Source organism: Contarinia nasturtii, unplaced genomic scaffold (genome assembly GCF_009176525.2).
Source record: "Contarinia nasturtii isolate CC-2019 unplaced genomic scaffold, AAFC_CNas_1.1 Cnas_scaffold_4311, whole genome shotgun sequence".
NCBI classification, from domain to species: domain Eukaryota; kingdom Metazoa; phylum Arthropoda; class Insecta; order Diptera; family Cecidomyiidae; genus Contarinia; species Contarinia nasturtii.
Window position 1 is genome coordinate 988,246 of NW_022201606.1, and position 24,600 is coordinate 1,012,845.

At 35.3% G+C, this 24,600-nt stretch overlaps 1 protein-coding gene across 1 annotated transcript; it reads right to left on the reverse strand.

Moving 5' to 3' along the window:
* Positions 1 to 70: 70 nt before the first annotated feature.
* Positions 71 to 21,811, reverse strand: LOC116350562. Its single transcript, XM_031782376.1, has 2 exons — positions 18,461 to 21,811; positions 71 to 1,370 (listed from the first exon to the last, which is right to left on the reverse strand). The coding sequence occupies exons 1-2, from the start codon at positions 18,751 to 18,753 to the stop codon at positions 641 to 643; spliced, it is 1,023 nt and encodes a 340-aa protein (XP_031638236.1). The 5' UTR covers positions 18,754 to 21,811; the 3' UTR covers positions 71 to 640.
* Between the last annotated feature and the right edge of the window lie 2,789 nt (positions 21,812 to 24,600).

Sequence of the window (24,600 nt, forward strand, 5' to 3'; positions counted from 1 at the left end):
ATTTATTTATGTTTTTTGTTTGTTACTTGTGTGTGTGTGTGTATGTGTGAACATTTCGTTTTAATTCATCTGTGAATACCGTTTTTTTTTTTTAATTTTAAATGTGGATTGTTTCAATCAACATTATATCGTTTGCCACACCAAATAGCATTTCTGTACAAAAAATTAAATTCCAATGCATATATTCCATACATCTTAGACGTAAAAACTCTAAAAAAATTCTATTTAAAACGAATTTTGCCATAATTTTGTGGTGTCTGTGTTATTTTTGTTCAAATGAATGTTGTGTAAATTTTAAGCTGTTCGGTTGAACGTTAACTGTTTCTCTGTCTTATAATTACGTATCGCTATGCACATTTTAGATTTTTTTGTTTAAATATATAGTTTATATATGTATGTATGTGTGTGATTCTATATAAATTAGGTAAATATAATTTCATCTGATCTGAATCATTATTTTTTTTTCTTCATTTTTCATTTCATTTGCCATGCTTGAATCGTCCGTTTATCAGCCTATAAGGAATATATATATATATATATGTGTAAGATGTGTTCGGATGTATTCGGATTAGGCGAAAAAAATTGGTGAAATTTTTTTGCCAGCTTGATTCCTTTGTGAACTATGATCAAAGTCCGAATTTCATGTTTCTAGCGATGCGACTAAATTGTGAAAAACACCACCATTTTCGCTTAGCATGGCTGCTTGGCCGCATGAGTCGTTGCATGAATTGTTGCTTGATGGTGATGTGCCGCCCAATCGTAGCGCATCCATAATGACTTCGAAATCTTTTTGGTTTTGATTGTGATTGTGATCAAATTCAAAATCAAGCAGATGCTCGGCATTGGTGAGACTGGATGCTGATGAGTCGGTTTTGTAGCGTTTTGAATCCGATGGCATTAGCAACGGACAATCATCTATGCCAGATAGCAAACGCGGACTTGGCAGGTAATGTGAAAATGTTGAGAGTGCTTCGCGTACCAATCGATCATTATCCTCTTCGGATCGTGATCGTTTGCGTGAAATAGCCTTTTCTAATTGTTCAGCACCTTGTGTGATTTCCGGATCAACCAATGGCATTGAGGCGTCCAGGGCATTCAATTCACGATCCAATGTCTCGAGATCGGTGTCAACGCATCGCGATGAACGTGAACAGGAGCTGTTGGTCGTTGTGTGCGATGAGTAACTTGATAGAGGGTCTGACATTGAATTCGTTTGTTGATTGTTTTGTGCCATCGGATGAAGCATATCGTGATTATGTGAAAACGATTGATTTGACAGCATGTCATTTGAATGGTTGTCCAGAAGAGATTCATGATGTGTACTGTACGAACTGAAGAAGTCATCGTGTTGGGTATTTGTGATTTCAGATCTGTAACGAAACGGATAAAAATCAAATCAGAAAATTAATGAATTATGCTTGGTAACAAGTAATTATGATTAGGTTATTATTATAACAAATGGCTTGTATTACAATGATTTTTTTCGATAATATGATAAACACTGAATTTTGCATGGAAATTCAATGAGATAATCAATCAAAATGGTTAAGTGACTGAATCAACGTTTTCCACGGAAATTACCGCACTCGATAACCGTAATTTGTATAAGAAACAAAATGTTTCTTCTTCTTCTTTATATCCGAATGCGGACAGTGTTCAGTATTTCTTAAGCTATGCATGGCAATTGGGCCGCGATGTGAGCGGCAAGACATGAAATAAAAGGTGAACTTCCACAAACAATTTCATTTTGATTCGTATCTGCGTTGTGTGAGCGATTGATGCTTTGCGGCACACCGGTAATTATACGATATAACAATAAAAACTAAAATAATAAACTGTTTGTTTTTTTTTTCTTTCTCGTTTTGTTTTCACCGAAACAAAAAATCAAGACCATCGCTGAATTTAAACGAAATCAAGAGAAAGAAAGAAAAGACAAGAGAAAAAAATCCGTATAAAATAAAAGAAGTGCACAAACAAGCAGCACATTAGTACATGGCAATGCGAGAAACTGAGAATTTACCATTTTAACGCAGACACAGACACATATACACACGATCACATGAACAAAAAAATCAAAGAATTGTAGAAAAATCAGAGCCGAAAAGCCAGAGAAACGGAATAGAAGACAACGTTCGACACAACAGACACTCGATACGATTAAACGTTAAGTGAAGAGAGACCACCTTGATGGTGAGATGCACCGTTTTTTCTTCTCTTTGTTTGAAATTATTTTTGTTGTTATTTTATTCGGCTTCTCGACGGTACGATATTGTTTCTTTCCATTTTCTTCTCTTTCTCTCTTATTGTTCGTGTGCGTCATTACGTTCGACGGACAAACCATTCGAAATTGTACATGAACGAACAAGAGATTGCCAGTTATGAGACTGGAATGAATACACACAAAATTTCACGCAACGAAACAAGTCCGAGAACAAAAATTATGACGAAATGTGATAATATGTGAGCAAAGAGACAGAACGCGAATCAATATAATTTAAATTGATGGCCAACAGAAGAATGTAAAATGGATGAAGAGAGACAAAATAAAGAAGTAGAAGAAGAATGAAAAAAAAAAATCGGCAAAGGACATAAAACGTATGAAAAATGTAATAAAAAACAGACCAAGATTATCCGAGAGTTGTACAGTGTCTGAATCACCGATTTCTCAAGCATATATAAAAATGTATTTCTTTTCATTGCTCGCTTCACATCAATATTTGTAAATTGCTCAGGTCCAATTCGACAAACTGATGCAGCAGACAGATAAACGAAATTGAAGAGAAATGAGATAAAACTTAACAAACAGAACCCTTCGATAAAAAAAAAGTTTGCCGACGATGAAACGTCGTTTTGAAAGATGAAAGAGAAGACGAAATGCATCGATTCTATCGTTTATCTACTTCCAGTCCGTTTAACAGCGTGATGAAGTTATAACACATGTTTATTATCGGTGTCGATAGTGAAATTTTCCCATTTGTACCACAGCCAATTATCATATTCCCGAAAATTGTTTGGTTTTGTAAAAGCGTCACTTATGACATTTCAATTCGTTAAAAACCAAAATTCCATCATTGGTAATGAGTCATATCATATCCCGAGTCTTGTTATTTGAGTCCCGATGTGTTGTTATTTGATATGACATTTTTTCTGTGAGTCAATTATATATTCATCAATTTATTTACTGAATGTGACGCATTGACTACAGAAAGTCTGTTATATCTATATGCAATGCATTAAATTTACAATTCGAATGGAATTTGATTTGAAAAGAAACATTTTTTTAAATATAATTCCATAAGTATATTTCTAACATTTAACGATGGCATGAAGAGAAAAAAAAACTTACTAAAGTTCATTGTGCGGATAATTAAATGGCAGCATTTGCACGCAAAAGAGAAGGCGACAATGAGAATAAAGTAAATGTTTGTACAAAGAAAAGACGAAACAATTTTAAAGTCACTTTTAAACGGCAAGTAGACAAATGAAAAGTGCAAGGGGCAACAAAGTGCCCGCAAAGCTGAAACTTAAACCAAAAGTATTCACGATGTTGGAAAAAAAGAAACATACTCGCGCCAACACGAACCACACCATAAATTCGATAAAGTAATTCTCTAGATATGTTTTAACCATAAACAGTGTGCAGGCCGCAAAACGCGTGTTCACGTACACGCACAATTGCTGGACAGATTGTGTACACTCAAAACGAACAGAGGGAAAAAAAGACGCACCATTCAAACTGGTTTAAATTGAAATTATCATTTTTAACATTAAATAATTACGGCACGGTTTGGAGTTCGCCTTTTTTCTCTTTCTCTCCCGCTCATTTCTCATTCATTTTCATTTGTGTTTTTCTATTGTTTATTTGCTTGAATTTTATTCATATGTATATTATACGGCCAGCAACGCATACAGTTCAAAAGCATTCAATATATGATATCTTAACGTCCGCAAACGACATATCGAACACACAAACGATATTAAACTAAAAGTAAGTGATTTCTTTTTTTTCGTCTCGCTCTCTCTTTGTTTTTCTCGTTTGTCCATCGTTTGCTTTAAAATCAACATGAAAAATGAGTGTAGATGTTTCTTTTTTTATAAATTCTCGTATCCGCTGTGAATGCCGCCGCTTCGTGGCATTTTTTTTGTCATGATTTTCTCTGTTCATCCTCTATCTTCGTCGTTTCGGTGACGGCAGCGTCGTTGTTGTTGTTTTTATACATTCGTTGTGAGTAACATACGTATTGGCTTGATATGTGCCTACGGTTTATACGGTGGCGCAATCAAGAATTCACGCTCGCTCAAATGTAACTTGTGTCAACTGCGAGCGAACTGTGAAGTGACATAAACGGCTACAAGTCAATTAATTTAAATCGAAGTATTCTGCGAAGTGAGCAAGAGAGAATGAAAATGTTCGGCGAATGACAAAAACAATAACAACAGCCAAAAGGCAGACAAACAGAGATGGCAAGAGGGAAAAACATACACAACCTATTAACTAGTGACGGTACGTCGCTCTACACCAACACACACACACACACACACACACATTTTATATGTGAAATTACAAGGCAATTATGCTGTGAATGAAAAAGAACTGAAGAAAAATTGTCGGTGAGAATATCAGTTGCTTGATTGAATTATTTACTTCGTTTGAAATTTTCCAACATTTTTTTTTTCTTGCTGCTCATGTAATCTTTTGCCCTCGATAAAAACAGTAAAGCAAATTGAATTTAGCAAAAAAAAACTATTACTTTAAAATGCTATCGGTTTGAAAGGAGAAAAAAGCACCGTTGCAATCATTTCGAATTCAGTTAATTACCGTCAGTTGATATCGGAAATTAGAACATGTTCAATTAAACAAGAAAAAAAAATTGAAACGAAAAAAACCCATCTAAAAACTCGTTTTACATTTTTATCAAAGTGTCAATGCTAATTGTAATACGTGTGACAAATGGAACGAAAAGAAATAAAATAAAAGAATGCGAACAGAAGAATGGTGTGATCGAACAAGTCAACTCCATGCTGATAAATTCAAACATTTAAATAGTTTCATTATTCAAATGAGAAATGCCAAACGAATAAAAAAGAAGCAAATATCGAACGGAAAACTAAACCAGTGCTTATCTTTTGGTTAACTTTTTTTCTTCAATAACATACTGCTGCCATAGAGAATGTTGTTGATAAGATAAGATATATAAATTAGTTACGAATGCTTGTTAAAATCGCATTATTGTCAAACATGTGTGCGAAAAAGAGAGGGCGGGACACAGAGAGACAATAAAAAACAACGATAACAACGAAAAGCCGAGGAAATGTTTTTGTCAGATTTTTCTGTTTGACACTATTCAAGCGAACAAAAATCTTATGGCAAACCAATCTTTAACGACTAGAAATTCACCACATTTTTTTGTTGTCATTTTGCACGTTCTTATCGCGGTCATTAATCAATTGAATACAAACTACTATATTTTCTGCAAAACAAAACAATCGAAGAAGCAAGAATTCTCGAATGGGAAGTAACAATAGCGATTAAGAAATGAAATAAAATGTCAAAGATTTGCTTTCTTGAAATTAATAAGACTTTTTTTGTATCTATATTTTGTACGATTGTTATTGAGTCGGAAGAAAGTGTGGCACAGAAAAATACAATTGAGCCCATTGTAATTGAGCATGTATCGAGAATCGGTTAGTTTATAATCGAATTGAAAATAGCATCGATGATTCAAGTTTCACCAGGGAATTGACGTTATTGAAGAGAATTACGCATAACCAAAACATGATCGAGGCGCGCTCCGCATAAAAACAACACCTACTCTCATGCCATTTGCCTCACATTCATTCATTCAACGATTGAACGAGTGATTCGGCGAGTGTAAACACTCTCAGATGTTCCGAGTATGTTTGCAACCAAATACAATTATGACGTGAGTCATATCATGATTTTGTTTTCAGTCATCGTTGTGTTTCTCTGCGCGCAACTTTAATTTTCGCTACGGCGGCACAAAAGCAAAACCAACGAAAATGGTGCTGAACGAGGCCTTTTTTTTCGAAACTAAAACGTGCCCAAATGCCCACACACATGCAATTCATAAGATGTTCGATTGGAATATGTGAAGTGTAAACTTTATTGACCCTTCGCTTTAGTTAAGCTCAGACTACAGGAAATTTTATTAGGCTATATTGAATAGGCGAGCATTAACTGTAACATCCATTCAATTTGGTTGGTTATATGGGTGGATGAGAGCATCTATAGTGTATGTGAGTGTGTGCGCGACTGAGAGTGAGTGAGTGTGTGTGTGTGTGGGAAAGAGAGAGGGAGAGAGCGCGTTCGAGTGAACGATACAACGCGGCCAAGGGGAATAAAAATATTTGCAAGCATTTGCTTGAAGGATATTGAATCTAAGGAATGGAAAGCACAAAAGAAAACAGCTTTATCCACTTGAAAGTCATAAGTGGTTCCCATGGCTGGAAAAAGTAAGAGAGCGATAGAGATGGAAAGATAGATTCCGATGCGCTGAAATATGATATGCTTGGAATGTAAACCAAGCAAGGAAGGGGTTACTGAAACGGTCAGTAATGACGTATTGAGTTACAAGTGATCGATAGCTTTTCAATGGATTCAGCGTCTGAATTTGTGCAAAAATTCAAGCTATTTTCACTCATTTGACGAAGTTGTCGATATCAATTCCGTCTATATGTTTTTTCTATCTCTCTTATTTCACGTCATCCCAATATCAGAGAAAAAGTAAGTAAAATTCGCAAACTGAATCATTTGCATTGAATTTTGCTGTGCATTGAAATATGTCTTTAAAAAAACAAAGCAAATAAACAGTGGCCTCGACACTGTAGCTACAACAAAAAAATAATACACACAGACACACCAAGCCGTTATTTATTGCAATGCACACCTGAGCACTTGAATTACCTCATTTTTATGAAACGATGAAATGAGGTGTTTTATATTCTCGCAACTGCATTTTCCATTTGAAAAATGGATTATCCAGAAAATGTGTGATTGTTCAATTCGTGATAACAGTGGAAAATAAACGGTTTCAGAAATTGAAATGTGTCACCAGAAAAATGGTTAGCACTCAAGTATTACGTAAAATGAAAAATTCATTTGTTTTTAGTCCGTGTGCAATTGAGTAAAAACCGTTGAATAAACAATCGCAAGCTTCGATGCTTTTTTCCTCCATTTATCTTCGCCCGACAAAAAAAGCGAATTACTGAACACTGTGAATTGATCAAATTCGATGTTGAAAAAGTATGCTTTCTTTTTCATTTGGCATTAATCATCATCACGTTGAAACGGAATGGAAAACTATTACTGCCGATTGTGAAATTCAACTATACTATGTGATGAGAGACGGTTGTCGTACTTCGTTTAAATTGTAACATATTTTTTTTTCGTCCATCAACTACTCTGTTTCCATTTTCATGAATTTATCATTCGTTCGCTTTGTGCAAAGTGAGCATGAAAAAATCCGGTATTGAATTTATTTAGCTGGGCAACTTTGTTTGATGCGTGCATTGATGAGCATTCGATGTAGTTATTTCTTTACATTGTGATTCATTTGAACGTTTTTACGTAATTCTCTTTGGGTTTTTTTTTCGGTTTTATCAGTTATGATGCATTGAAGTCATGAAAATCATATCACAGATTCATAATTGTATTGTTGCCGATGTTGCGTACAAATCAACGAATGAAAAACAAATATATATATATATCGAATTTGTGACGAAACGATAATATTGGAACAATTCTTTGGCATTTTGGAATATATAAAATGTGTACAACATCATGAAAGCTTATAGAAAAGTTTGGTGACGTTGTTTGCACGCTCCGTATTTGCTCCGTACTTGTATTTTGCATGAGCCACAAGGCTAAAGTAGGCAAAAATTGGCACACGTTGAAGAAATAAACAAAAAACAATAACATTAACAACAACAACAATTAGCTGCTGAGCACAACTCTCAAGCAAAAGTTAAACGTTTATTTTAGTGCGGTGTGTACTCTATTGTGTACATATCGGTGCTAAACTGAGTGTGTTGCGCTGTTTTGTTTTTTCTTCGTGTTTTTTTTTTTCTTTCATTTGTTCGCCTGACGCTCTGTACTCGAAACGTCGCCCAAATGCATTCATACCCAATATTATTATGAGCTGATATCAAATTCGATTATTGCTTGTTGAGTTCTGTGTTTGCTATTCGTTTTTATACATATTCAGTCATGAAACTCGGAGCATTTGAATCATTCGGTTCAGCTCGAGCCATGATGATAACACAGTGGCACCATTTAACCGCAAAACCCACATATATAGTACTCTCTTTGAATAATATGCACACATGTACAATTCACTAGAATTTATTTTCGGATCACCGAAACCAAACTGCACAATGCGCTTTGTTTTGTTGTGCGTCCAATATATTGGATGGCAACAAGATGAAACAAATTTGTGTATACACATATCGTTTATGCGACATGCGACTCGGTGTATATCTCAAAACGCGCAAAATAATGAAATGAAACGCCAAATGATCATGAAAAATATAATAGACGAAACACAAAAACCGTTTACATACAAATTAAATGCAACCAACTAATAATAATATAAAAGTGTGCTTTAAATTGTGTGCGGCGCATAAAATGAGACACCGAAAATGCTATAAAGTTAAATGAAAAAAATAACCACACTGACACACACACACATTGCGCTGATCTGAATGCGGCAAATTTTGTTTTGAAAGCGCACGAAAACCAAGAACACAGCAGCAAAGACAAAAATTGAATAAATACAACAATCGAATGAATCAACCACTAATTATAGACGCGAATTGCAATTTAAACGGCCACACAAAATGTAGCACACTCTGCACTACACTACATTGTACCGTATATTGTGAATACGCAGCAACGGTACCGCGATGCATTTTCGTACCCTCAAAATAAAATAACGAACTGTGCAAAATATGACACTTTTTTCAAACGTTTGATTTGAACGAAAAATAGAACGCAAACGATTTTCCAGTGTTCTTTTATTCGACTTATATTCTATTCGGCAGATTTTCAGGATTTTTTTTTTCATCAAATATGTGCTATTTTTAACACATTCAATTATTGCAATGGTTAGGCAATGCCAAATAATGTAATTTGTGTCGTTTTTTTTTCGTTCGAAAGATTATCAAAGAAATGTGCGTAATTTTATGCGATTTTTATGGATTGGGTTAGTAAAATTTATTGAATTGTAAACAAGAAATGTTATAAAACTGGAAAATTTACTCAATGTTATGTAAATAGTTCACCTTGGAGGAAATTATCCAATGGTGGAACGATATATGTTCATGCATGGATACACAGACATGTATTTCTACATAATCAATTCACCAGCAATTTTGTGGAGCGTACATTTGACTGTTTCTGGCATTGTCATACACCTTCTGTACAATTTACATAACTAAATGATTTGTTGGGTGGTTTTCATTCCCGTTGACTTTGAAACGGGGAGTGACGGAATCGATGCCATACGTTGATATAAATACGTCTTTATTGAGGCCTACAGGTGATTCAATTGCCACTAAATTACCAAATCAAATTGTTTGTTCTTATAAATGTGCCCGAAAACATATAATATTAAGTTAATATATTGTAAAATCAAATGTAAATAATAAATGATTACAAGATCGACGCTGACGAGACAAGATTTGATATTCAGTCATCGTATCGAATTTGTCCTATCGATTAATAACAGGCTCATGGGCCTATAAGACATTTTGTCTTTGGCTCATTGTGTTCCTTTGTGGCTATTTATAAATTATGTTTTTCGTTTGGTGGTTTTTCTGTTTGTAAATGTTTCATTAAACGTTTTTATTTGTCTTCTTTTTTTTCAATGTCACATGATGTTTGTACGATACCACAAACATTTGCTTACTTTGTTGTTGTTGTTGTTGTTTTTTTGTTTCGTTTCAATTTGAGCGGTTAAAACGAAATAGTCATTTTAAATTCGACATGTGTATGAATGGAGAAGTGGCAAGAAATGTGGAATTTTTTAGAACTCAAACTAATCTCTTACACACAAAACGATGCGTACGTTGCGTAGTATGTGTAACATAAAGCTGGCAATGAAGAGGTCACGACAAGTGGAATCTGGTGAAAATGGTCATTTTATTAATGGCGAAACGAATTCCGATGTCGTCCGTATGGAACCGTTAAATCCAAAACCAAATCAAGATGAGATCAACTGTTAATGCACAAACGAGCAAAAACAAGCGCTTGAGATATATATCGTGATATCTATTATTACATCAGCAAAGCTATTTTGAACGCTAGTGAATCAAGCACCCGAACAACGAAAGAGAAGATAGAGAGAGAAGAAAAGAAAAGAGAAACGATCATCATCTGTTTCATTACGTACTATGTATTTATATTCAGTGGGCCAATGCTCATACACATATTTCAATTTTATCGTAAATGTAGCAGAAACCGAAGAGCATCTGTAATACGAGAGTTCGATTCATATGTCGACGAACAAACGACGATTTTGTTTCATATATACAGGTATTTTATACAGTTGTATGGCTGCGATGGAATTTGGTATGTATTGAAAAGAATTATCGTTATTCAAATGTCGTAAAACGTAGAACGCGCTGAAAACAACCTTTGCACCACTTTAGTTAACTTTCCATTGCCTATTTTCCATCATTTTTCACTTTATCCACAATCAAATACACACACACGCACACATAGACACTGAGTCGTGACGAAAAAACACCAGAAAACCAAGTGAGAGAGAGACATTGAATTGGTATTTATTTTAGGTGGCATGTAATGTTCTACTTTATGTTTTTAACCCTCAAACAAATAGTTAATTACAGTCGTTTCATCGTTTGTTTGTCGCGTTTGTTCGGAAGCGGATTGCGTGAATTGTCGCCATATGTCCCATGTAAGGGCAATTCCAATAAATGAAATACATTTTACGACTCGAAAATATGACGATGAAATACAAATCAACTGAGCTAACACTCTTGTCCTTCTTTCGGTTGGGTTTTTTCCTTATTCGAATCGTATTCAGGCCATAAGTTTCATTCATTTTTGTCGCATCATACATCATCGTTGATCAGATCAAAAACAATCTTTGGACGTCATCGATTTGTTGCGCATATATCTACTTATAAATTGTAAACATGTTTGAAATGTCGCAGTTAATCAGTATAGAACAGTGGAATTTAAAATAAATCCATTGTGTGTACACGCGCCGATAGAAGAAACATTTTTTTCTCGCTTGTTTCCTTCACTTTTTATGTGGTTGCACATTTGTTTCGTGTTAATTGAATGCCATCCAGTAAACAAAATGTGTGTACACAGATATGCGATAATACAATGCCAGTTGACGTGATGATACATTCTTTGTAGTATAGTATGATTTTGTTTTTTTGGGGAATTTCTCTATAGCAAAAAGTACGACAACCATTATTCAATTGAGCAATATCAATAACTTCAGTGTTGCTTCAGCTTATTTGTAAACAAAAAACGCGCGCATCATAAAATAACAACAACAACACTAAACGAAATAATCAAAGAGAAACTCAACAAAAAGGAACAAATTCAGCAAATAATCGTCATTTGATTCGTGTTTATATGGACAGTCAACACATAAGCACAATGACTGTTGCGGTGTGTCGCGTGTGTTTCGTTGACGCTTGTTGTTGTTTTTGTGCTGTGTTTTTCTTTGTAAACTCTCTGAAAGGTTGTTTGTGTGCCCTGTTAATGCTTCACGATCCATATCTACGTCACTTAATCGCGTACCACTGAAATGTGAACATTCAAATTAACTCATTTGCGCGCTCAACAACGACAATTTTGTCTTCTTCATTCTCTCTCTCGCGCACACTCTCTCTTTCGATCATAAATATAAGTGTGTTATTGTGCTGACCGATTGCATGCAAATATAATTAAAAGTAAAATCATATTCGATTTTTTTGCAGCTCTCAACACTTCTGTGAAAATAAAAAAAAAAAACAGCGAGAAGAGGCATAAAAGAGGCCAAAGAAAACGAGCATATAATTGGAAACGATAAATTGTTGAAAAAATTAATTCAAAATTATAGCGAAAAATTTGTTGTTGCTCTTTATGTTTATATTTATTTGTTTCTTCTAATTTTCGTGTAATAGGCTACCGTACTCATCGCATTGTATCATAATAATGAGTTGAGTACGCTTGCAAACAAAATATCAACACAACTGAGAAAAAAAAAGAAACAACAATAACTAAAAGTCGAACTAATAAAATGAAATCGCTTATAGTTTGCAATGTAATCAACAAACAATCTTTTCTCTCTCTCTCGTCTATTTACATTTGTTTTCAACAATTTTTTTTGTGCTGTTGTCATGATAAAGCTTCAAACTTTGAGAATTTATGAATACTATGATGATAATTGTAATTGAATTAAACTGTTGCCTGTTTGTGTGTGCGCTCGTTTTTTTCTCTTCTTCTCAATTCTGTTTTCTGTTACTTTCGTGTTCAATTACACTGTTCCTTGTTTAAACACGTTGATTTGTCGACTTTCATGTCAAACAATATACGATTGGATTTCATTTACTGTTTGCTTCTTCATTTGCGTCCCAACGAATGGAATTTAATCAAATTAATTTCGTATTTTAAAGTTTGGCAGTCATTTTTTTCTTCTCTCTCGTCAATATATCATGCTAATTTGTCTCGGAATACTATTCAAATTAAAACAAGTTCATGTGAAATAGAAGAAAAACAATTGGCATATTTTACGGAAGTTGCTTGTTATGTATGTACATTTCGGATGAGTTGACACTCTTGGCTACTCTGGTACACGAATGTAAACAACGGACCAAATAAATCGGTTTATTAAATACAATAAACGGTCAAAAAACGAACAAAAGAGACCCTCACGATCAAACCAAAATTTTCAATGTTCAAAATAATGAATTCGTTAAGGCCGATCGTATAGCACCAAATTTTGTTTAAAATAAAAAAAAATGGCGCCAACTAAAATGGAAACCATTTACAATTTTACGGCGCTTCTATTCTCTATTTTCATATAGTAAACAACTAAGAGAGAAAAAAGCTTATGTTGGATCTACAAAAAAATTAACTCTATTCGACCTTGATACCAAATTCAAACCACATTATATTGCGTATTTGTTTTTATTGCTTTCATACGAGAGGAATACGCGGAAACAATATTCTTCGACGAAAAAAAAAGTATGATAGAATAAACACTGAAGCAAAAATAACATAAACACATCTTTTCCCGTGAAATTTCGCTTGTCATTGCAACCGGAACTCAATTGAATATTTTCTGCAAAGAAATCCGAACTTCATTGAGGGAATTAACGGTAAATATTCAACAAACACCACGCAATCGATATTGGTGAAAACGAGAACCAGCGGCGTTAAGCAATCAACACAATTTGTACGAAAAGCGTTCAATGGATGCGCCATGATGACAAATTACACATGTGACCCGATTTTTTTTTGTTGCATTGCATGACATTTTCACATGTCCGCAACCGAAACGGTGAGAAAAAGAAGATATCGAATCGGTCGGCTTTGAGTATATCGTTTTCATTTCAATCGCATGAGACAAGCTTAACGATACCCGATCATTATCGTGTTATGTGACATTTAATTAAAATGTTTGTGATTGAACGAACATTTTGCGTTGTTCTTGTTCGCTTGGTCGGTATCTTTTTTTTTGGATGCAAATTCATGTGGAAAAACAAGTCAATTGCAATAAGCTCCATTGCATTGAGTATTATAATAATCGGACGTTGAAAACCCGGATGGATGAGATTTTTTTCTTTTTGAGTTGTGCGAAAAAAAATTCAGCTGCGAGACGATGAAGAAGGAAAAAAATGGGGTTTATCATCGCTCATTGAGCATGGTTTTACTTACAACCAAATTCATTTCGGTAAAATCAAAGATTGTCAGAGTCGTGCATTCGTATACATGCAATTTTAGCTAAGAAGATGCAAATCAGACACACTGAGCACATCACACAATAGCGAATGAAGAGAAAAAAAAATTCCAAAAACAATAGCTTTAAACCACTTAAAGAGAGAAGCGCACGCGCTCGATGAGAACGTCAGGCATGCAGCATACAAGCGTAAACGAAGAAGAAAAATGAAGAAAAAAAAACACACCAACAGACAGAGGGAATTGAAAAGTAGTGTCGGTGACGCTGTTGCTACCTCCGTCGCTTGCTATTGAATAACTCGAGTGCTTTGTCTTTTCTTGTGCAAGTTTCACATTTTTCGTTCATCAACTTGATTATCTTCCTTGTTCATGTGCATTCGATGTAGATTTACGGTGTGAGTGCAGTGCATTGGTGCAATTATGTGCATGTGTTTGGTTCACTTACTCCTTTCTTTGGCTGCTTGTATACTTAGCGCTAAACCAGTATGAATGTGTTCATTTTCCAACATACGAGGAGAGAGAGAAAGGAAAAAAATTGCAATGCCACTTCGACTACTCTATCGCAACGAAGTACTTTTTTTCACCGAATGTTCCAAAGAATAGCAAGAGGATGGCATTGTGCGATAGGGGATCGAATGTTTAGAACCACAGCACATCCCGATGGAAATTTAACGACGGCGTATTTTTTCCAACGTGCGAATGCTGAAACAACGTTGCTCTAAAGATTGTTGCTCAATAGACACGATGGTGAAAAATAGACGGCAACAAAATGAAATTGTATAAAACAAAATGTAAATGCAAAGGCACACGTGTACAGCAGCAGCAGCAGCAGAACAATGATGAACTGAGCACTGAAGCGAGAGATAGAGAAACGTGTGGGCTGCTTGCTCAGTCACATTCATCTCAAATGTCGATATAAGCTTACTGAATATATGTGTGACGCAGGGCACGTTCCATCGTATAAATGTGCGAAAAGAAGAAATGATGTAAAAAAAAACAGAGTCATAACATATTCATTGGCTATTGCTGTGTTGCCATTACTATATTCGAGCAAGGCGAGTGAGAAAAAAATAATACTGTCTAACTGAAACCAAAAAGAAAACCCAAAATGCAAGCAAGAATGAATGGCCACGCAAACTGTTTTATGCATTGCTATCCATTTTCCTGTGTTTGGTCGGATGGTCGGTCGGTCGTTCAATTATTTGTTCGTTCATTTTGTAGCTTTCATTTTCGGTTGGACGGCACTTCTTGTCTTTTTTTGTCACCATTACTTTGGTGATCGATTCATTTACTTATTCAGCGGTCAGATAACTTTCATTGTGATTTTTCACATTCGTTTCGTTTTGTATGTGCATTCTGGTATCACAGTAAGTGATCACTTCTCAAGCTGAGCACATTTCTATTATCCATGTCACTGCACTCAGACATCGGTGCAATAATCTAATCATACAATCTAAATTGTCTGTACATTTGTAGATTGCGATTGCAATGTGGTGTTTGCTCAATGCAAATGAACATTTTCAATGAACTCGGTGTGTGTCTTTTTTCTGTTCAGCCGTTGTGGCATCATCATCATCATCGTCGTCGTCGTTATTATTCACACAATTGCATGAGAGCAAATATTACAGAAAACTGCACGAAATGGAGACAAAGCGAACAAAAAAGAAGAAAGAAGAATGCAAAATCAAATGCAATTATGAAAAAAAAAAACTGTCCAAATTCCTAGCGAATATTTGAGATTCGCATTGACCTCTGAATGAATTGTATATGAATGCATTGGAAAATGGAATAATAAAACGGACGGCAAATGCAAACGTGCTACGCAATCCAGACGGAATGGGAATGTTGCACATATTTAGCGCAAATTCATTTGGTATGCGAAATGCACACAACGACAACGACAACGACAAAGTTGGGAATTTTTCAGTTTATTCATATTAATTCATTTTTGTTGGTACCGCCATCATAAAGCAAATATTTGAATAATGCCATGCGGCGAAAATGCAAGGAGTCTTGCAAAGTATTCAAGTGTAAACTAATGTTTAAATCATTTTCAATTTGTCAAAAGTCCGAACCAATTTGAAATGATATAACTTTGTGCGCGCTAAGAAACACCAGATACAAATGCCATTCAAACGAAACAATTTTGATGTTTCATTTTGTGTGTTGTTTAATTGGCATATATTGTTGATTGAAACATTGAAGCAAACATACAAACGCAACAAAAACCAACGCAATTACATGAAATTCATAGTTTGTCACGTCAACACAACAGTGAGTGGCAAGCAAAACAAGTGAAAGAGTAAGCGAACGCGTGCCTCTCTCACAAACACACACGCGCGGACACATATACGGTTTTTCTCGTAATACATTGGCGCAATAAATTTCGGAATGTGTAACTTATAATGAATGAGGTATTGAGTAAAGTGATCCAATGTACTTGACTAAATTATAAATGATAAACACAAGCAGTCCATGCATACGGATGGCAAGCTCATTTGGACGCACCAGAACCACAGCAATAACACTTAACTCTATTCTCTTCATCTCTCTCATTCTCACAGACTATCGTTTTGTATATGACGTCATTTGGCAATTTATATATGAAAAAAAAAGAAACAGCAGTTACATGGCTGAATAAGTGTTTACGGCAAATATATAGCGCCTTGAATCCACATTTACGCATCATTATTTTTATCATCATCAGTTTTTGTTCACTTTTTGTTTTGTTCGTTGAATCGACGATGAATAGAATTGTGAAAGAAAAGAATGAAGAGAATTGGAACCGATTGGGCTATGGGGGAAAACCGCATAAGCAAAGAATTAAAACAGATGAATTCACTTGGATGCGTAGCAGTATGAGATATGCTCATCGTAATTCGTATGAAGTGTCAAATACAAAAATGTTTTATGTATGTATCTTGTCAAAAATGCCGGAAATATTTATTAAAAATGCATGAATTTGATCTTTCTCGCGTCGATTTTACGCAAAAACTAGAATATAATAAACGATTAAAGCAAATGACTAACAACCGAAGGTTGAAGTGGCAAGTCTCCTTGCACTGATATGAAGTCGATTTGAAATGAGGCATATTTTCAGTAATTACAACTGTGTTGTAAAGTTTTCAATTTAATTTCGAATTTCGGGGGGCTGATTTTAACGATTCTGTTTACCTGAATCGATTCGTTGATATTTTTAGGTCGGTTAAAAACCTGGATTAAGGTCTTACAAAAAGTAAATTTACTTATTGATTGAGTAACCAGTTTTCAAAGACACGATTTTCGAGGCCAGTCACAAGGAAGGCGATGATAAACGAAGAAAGAGAGGAAAAGACAGAAATTCATTACGGCATAATAATAGAAAACGACGCACGATATCAGCGTCGCCTGTGATGCGTTAATTCGCATACAGTCTGCACTGATGGCAACGAACAAGTGAACAGCTTTTGCATACACATGCCGGAGTGACGGCTGTGAAAAACTGGAAAAAGTGTACAAAGACCGATTGTGATATGAATGCACAGATACATGGCTCGTAGCAAACGAACGAACGAACGAATGAGCGAGAGAAAATGCGCAAAGCGCCCGCTTCGCTTCGTCTGTAGATAATGTATGAAAAAGTGCGATACTTTATTATTGTTGCGATTTCAGCATAAAAGCACAAAACCATACGCGGATATTCTTGGCACATTTAGAAGTTCTTTATTTTATTAAGTGAAATGTGTGCTGGATATTTACGTTGTGGGTGAAAGCAAAAAAGCGTGTGTCGATTGTATTATCGTCATTTATCACCCAGCACCAAGCACACAGATATATTCGTTTACGTATACCGAGGTGTTTCTCTCTGTCTATCTCCCCTTCTCTATGTTCAAGCATTTCGTTGATACTCCATTGATGTTGAAATGCATCAGCCAAAAGTTATACGTCCTATCAATTATCATTTTATCTCGATTAGCAATCGAAACATTAGCACCAATGTCAGATTCACTCTAACATGCCCACGAATCCATGTAATGTTCACAGTTCTTACTCAATGCCATAATTCAATTTCGGCCATCACACAAAAACCTAACAAATGAGAAAAAATGATGGAAAAAAGAGAAGCAAAAAAAGTCGGAACATTAACAGCCGCGCTAACGAAACATAATAAACAGTAGTGAGATGAACTGATGTATTTAGCAAAGAGCATACTATACAAAATAGTATATGACTCAATATTTCTTCTTTGGATTGTGATTGGCGACGTATTTTCGCATTCGTTATTTTTCATTTAAAATGTGTTTGTGAGGTTTCTTTTTGTGTGCTTCTCTCTCGTCCATTATACATCCATTTGAAATCTTCATCGAAAATTTAAGGCGAAAAAATCGCAAAACCATCACAAATAATTGCAGAAATGTTGAATGCCACAGCAGAACAGCACCATCGATGTCCAACGTGGAGATGACGGTTATTTTATAGTGGCCGTAATAATCGTAAATAAATTGTATGTATATATAATATATGTATATGTGTACTTACTTTGGTAAATTGGCTAAATATCGACTTTGTTTTTCCCGGCGCACCTCGTCCGTTAGACGTGAATAGGTGTTATTAATGCATACGCTTCGTCGTAAATTCGTTTCAGAGTCCTTTATACGTTCCAATTTGTGGGCGCATAGCTGCAGTATTCTTTTGCGTTCTTCGCGTAAGCGTAATTTTGCCGATATCATTGGTACGCGCGGCCGTGTATAACGTAGTGGTGATGTGCGAGGTGGTCCAAACATATCGGAATCGTCATCAGTGGCATTCAAGCTTGTTGTCGGAAGTGTCATATTGTTTGGCTTTCTGTTCTCTTTTTTATCCTCTATCTACCTGGATTTTTGTTTTATTTGCGCTTATCCAACGATAATATTTCGGGCTGAATCCTTAGTATCGTTCTACGGTTAAGTGAATGTAATGAAATTTCGTTCTCTTTCGCCTTTGATGAAGGTGCTTCTTTATTTATGACTTTTTATCGCTATACAGCCGTTGCACGGAAATTCCCACAGTGCATATAATTCAAAGGAAGCGCCACTCTACGTTTTCTCCTTTTCGCTTTTACTCGCTTTCAAAGAGTTTCGGTAAATAAATTAAAATCAACTCTTTATTTCTTACTTTTAAAAAATTTGTTCGTCTCTCAATGTGTGTTCGGTTGCTTTTTTTCTCTTTCGCTGATTTCATAAAAAAAAATTGGAAATCTTAACTCATTTTATAGCGTTTCTTTTTCTTTTATTCGGTTGTACAAATATTTCGTGCACAGCGTTACGGTTGATTAACTCACACTGAACTCAATATGCTGTGAATTGTCTGATTTGAATGGATTTCAAATTAGCGTTCTTAAGTGGTTGCTACAACCGAAATTGTTAAACTTGTCGCGCGTTCAAACGGTTTTTTATTGATTTCTGTTCAATTTCATTGAAATCGTTCTCCATCAACGAAATAGCACCTAATTACAGGCTTGACCATTTATTGTCTTTTCAGTTTGTATTTGTTGTTGGTTTTCTTTAAATCGTTTTGGAATTTTCGTTTTGGTTGATTTGCTTTCGCGCACAAAATACACCAATAAAATACAGCACTTGGTAAAAAAAAAATTAAAAATGCAATTTCAAACTGATACGTCCATCGATTTAGCTACTGGCGGCGGTGCACATTTAATTACACTTGGTCAAATTGGTCAATTCAATTTCGGAAAATATTCAAACGAAATCGGTTTGAAATGAAAATCACTGTGCACTCGATTGGCTTAAGTGTATATAATAAAAGCAAATGTTAACAAAATTGTTTTATTGACGGTATCGGAACAGTACACTTTGTGCGTTAATCGTGGTATTGTTATTTCTTTTTGCTTTGTTTTGTTGTTGTCTTATTGGCATATAACAGCACACAATCAAAATATTCTTCAATAAATAATATTTTTCCTCGTCTGTGTTTTTCTTTTTTGTAATTTGTTAACTGTTTTCCCTTTACGATTGAAAGTTAACATAAATTACAAGTCGTAGTTGTGCGAACTTTGTGAATTTTCTTCTTTGTGTACGTTTTCTCTGTCTTTTCGGTTTTTCAGTTTGTATAAATAGTGTATTGGCTTTCGAGCAAATTCATTCACACAATTCACGCAATTCGTTTTCTCTCTCTCTTTCTCTATTGCCTTGTTCACTGTGGCAGCCGTACAACGAAACTAAATGAAACGAAAATAATGGGAGATCCAACACAAAAAAAACAGCACACACAACGGTTAAGCACAACTATAAGAAAAAATATGTTAACCGTTTCACTTTTTTTTTGCTTTTCGTTCGCTTCTTTGTAGTCTCTGTATCCGTTGAATTCGAGTTGAGTTGAGCTGTACGTAAGCTGCTAGTTGGTTACTGTACGTAGTATCTATTTGCTACTTGTGTTTCAAGTGTAAGCGCGTTGTTTGTATATTGTTATGTAGCTGATTGCTTGTTAACGTGAACACGTACCACAATTGTAGCCACTTGCACGATTTATTTTGCCTCTTTCAATCTTTCTTTTCTTTCTCTCCCTCTCTCTGTCTCTTTGTCGCGCTTATTTTTCTTTCCAATTGTCACACATGAGATACGCACTCGCACGAATTATTCGATTTATTGTATGTGTGTTGTTTTCTTTCTCGATTTTATTTTTGCAAGTGCTTTTATTTTCTGTTTCGGTCAATTGTAATGCAATCAACAATAATCAAATCACAGTCTTTTCAATGCAATAGTCTCTTAGTGTATGGGTTCAATGTAAAAAATTGTGCACCAAAAACGTTGTATTATATTTTTATCGCATGTAATATGGAAAAGAGCAGTCATGAGATGCGAAATCACTTTCAATAGTCAACGCGATACACATACTCATGCACATTTGTTGCTGTTGAACAATCTTTCTTTTTTCTTTTTTCAAATGATCAACCAGAAACTAGGTGACCACATTTCAATGACAGTTGTTTGATGTGTTTTTCTTTTTCTTTCTGCGTGTATGTATGGCGCAGTCACTGTTCTATGGGATAAATGCGATTTGCGTTTTATAAGATTGTTGTTGCTGATGCTACTTTGCTTCTTCTTTTTTTCAAAGCACTTCAATTTGTCACTTCGTATGCGTGCACTTATCTTTTTTGTTCATGTCTAACTTTTTTCTATCAGATGATTTCACCGTTTTTTTTTCTTCTTCTTTTGTCGTGATAAATGCCAATTGTTTCGTCTTGTACGGTTCGTAAGTTACGGCAAAATTTCACTACAGAATTCCGACTCTCACAATTTATTTTTACCTCGAGCGGATAATTTGGTCACTTTTTTCTCTCTCACTCAATCGACGACAGAACAAGTGTACCGTTTAACATATCAATTGACCGGTATCACTTTAAATAAACCTCGGGTCGTTTTTGACCGTTAACTGTTCACTTTGAAATGTTTACGTATAAAAAAAATGATTTCAAAAGTAATTGTTTTGATATCAACAGGATAACATTAATCACAAAATTGATCTTTAACACACGTTTTTCACCCACTTTTTGCTGTCGGCAGTAACCGATATTTCTTTGGATTTGATACGAGAAAAAAAAATTTACACGTATAAAAAAGGAAATTTCTCTTGGACAAACACTGTTGCTTTTTTTTAGAGAAAAAAAAAAACTTTTTATTTTTACGAAAATTATAGAATAATTCTCAGCAATGTTGACAGAAATCAGTCCTATGGTTGATGTAATGATTTTCAAATCAATTGAATATCGTGTATATAAAAACTGTGTTAATTGAGAAGGTTTTTGTGATTCAAATAGATTTTCTTAGTGAAAAATCTCGGATAGCGAGAGCGAACAGCAAAATAGGTGTTCAATGACGGCACGCTAGCTTTGAACTGTTTGTATGAACGAATCGTGCGGTGCATGCCACCAATTCTACACAGAAAATTCATTCGGTTTGTCGTTCGACACCGACACCGTAGCTCGTAAACAATTCTCCGTTTGGTGTAAACACACTTACGCCTCGTATGCACAGCACCAACTAACACATTCACACACACACACATGTACGCTCAGCAAACGGCTGACTGCTGTTACGCATATCGCTTTGAACTTCAAACCGTATTGTTTACGTTTGTTTGGCAGCTGAAGGAGAAACGAACATCGGATATGTGTGCTACTTGCTTCGGTGAATGTATCGAAGCGAAAAGAAACAGCAGAAAATGAGAATCGGAAAACAAATTTATATTTATGAGTCAAAAGCAGTAAAACAAATGTTGTTGTTTCCCCAGTTCACTTGCCGCATATGGTGCAACGCAGCGCAGCATATGAATCGTACAGTTTATTTGGATTTGTTTCGATTTAAATTGCGGCGTGGTAACAAAAAAGGGGCAACGATATCGTTAAATGCGAGCGGCAGACAATGTGATATTGAATTTTAGTGAGTTAGGGGAACACTGACCATATTTCTCCAATTGCTTGTGATATAACCTCGGTAGATTTACGCTTATGAATTGTAAGTGGAAATGTGAATGTGGAAAACATAAGGCATGACATCGAAATTGAAATCTTCAAATCTTGTTGAATACATCAATCGGCTTGTGTGCGAGATTCTCCTGCCGTTACAATTGCTGTGCATGCGATTCGTTTAACTGAAATATCAACAGCAGCACGTTAATAAACAACCTGATGACGGTGGCTCACCGCCAAACACATTCAGATCTCTTGGCGACGCAAAGCATTGATGGGAAGAGAGCAGCACGGCGGCGTCGTTGACACCAAACGAATATAGCAGAAAGGGATAGACAGTAAGAGAGGGAGAGCGAGAACAAACTGAGAAATAAATATGGGAAATAAATCGACGTCGAAATGTTTCATTTGAATGCGGGAAATGGTTTTGGTTGTATCGCATGGATATGGAGCGCGCACAGTCACCGTATCAAATGAACCAAAATTGTATGTGGATAAAATGTGTACAATACATAGGAGGATAAGCCATACAAGCAACATACAACAAACTGCCTTTGCTACTCCACTAAATATGAGCACGAATTTGCTTTAATCGCATTGAGAGAGTGATTGTATTGTGAACGCGCGTATAACATCTATAGCGTTTGATATTACAAACGCGTTTTATTATTCTGTATATTTTGATACACATATTGCCACACATATTTGGCGCGGTGAATAAACATATACAATCAATAGGAACGAGAGTGAGAGATTTTATGGTGCGGTTTTACCGTTTGAAGTTAGTGTGTACATGCGATGATATGCTTCTTTTTTTCATTTCTCTGTCTCTCTCTCCCTCTTCGGCTCTGTTCTTCGCCCAGTGAATTCATTCTGTATGTCGGTTGCTCTGTTGCTCTGTACTCGGTGTGCTTGCCATTATCGCATGAAAATAGAATCAATCTCTTTAATATATTGTTCATGTTCATGTATGCACAGTTTTTTTTTTCAATCGTTATTTCTTTTACTTTGCGTCTCTTCTTTCGCCTCTTTATCGTTTCTTTTTTTCTCGTTCTGTTGTCGATTTGCATTACATTTTTTTCAGCATATAAATTCGGTTCACATTTTTTCCAACTGACTTCTTGCATTGATCGTTACGATAACAAAAAAAAAGCATCGAGAGTATGAAAAATGTTTTTTAATATTCCGAAAATGTGACTGATTGAATGAATCAAATGTACATCATTTGTTTGGAAAACTTTATTGCACAAATATATTTTCTCACTCAGTTATTTCAATTGTAATTGTTCAGTGGGCATACAAACGAGAGAGCATCCCACAAATATTTGTGAAATCAGTTTATTTGCTTAATTTAATCAATGATTTAATGCGAAATGTCGTTCATGGGCGAAGCGTGTAAATTACTCGGAATTGCCTTGAGTAGCCATTTTTAATTTTATCGATAAATTTTTAAATTGTACTTATTAAATTGGATCTGAAGTAGCAAAAGTAATCGCCTAATATCATCTGTAAATAATTAATATCAGCAAGCGGAACAACGAGCGAACACCACCACATTTGGCTGGGAAAAAAAATTACATCAATTGCTAATGAGCAAACAAACAGAGAAAAAACTAAAAAAATATGGGCATGAAATTAAATGTTTCTCTTTGTATTTGTCGTTTTTTTTTTTTCGTTCGTTTTGTATAGAAAAAAAAATGTTTGCATGTATTCAAAGTCGACCACTATTCACGGTTGTGTCGTAAACACGTGTACACGGTGTTGTATAGTGCGCTTAGCAAACGAATCTGTATGATATAGTTATATTGGATTTAACCGTAAAGTGTAGCCGAGCGCTAAAACAGACGTTTATATCTTTATGCAGAACATTACAGTCTTACATTGAACAATCGTGCTCGCGTTTCCATTCAATGTACACGTTTTTAGTTTTGGCTGTCATCTCTCGTTCGGTGTGCCTCACACCGAAATCGAGTTGAATGTATGCAGGTTTTTTTGGTGTTTAATACACGAAGGTAAGGTAATATCACTTGCATCGCAAATTGAATCCATACGATTACGTACGGACCAAGCACATACTCATTCCTTATAGTCAAATAAATGTAATATGATTGGAAAGACGCATTCCGTACGGTTCAGTCCGTGCGCTTGGCGTGCATACGACGAATTATTGTGTGTATTGTATGTATTTTTGTTGGTTCCGCTTCTTTTCTGTCTA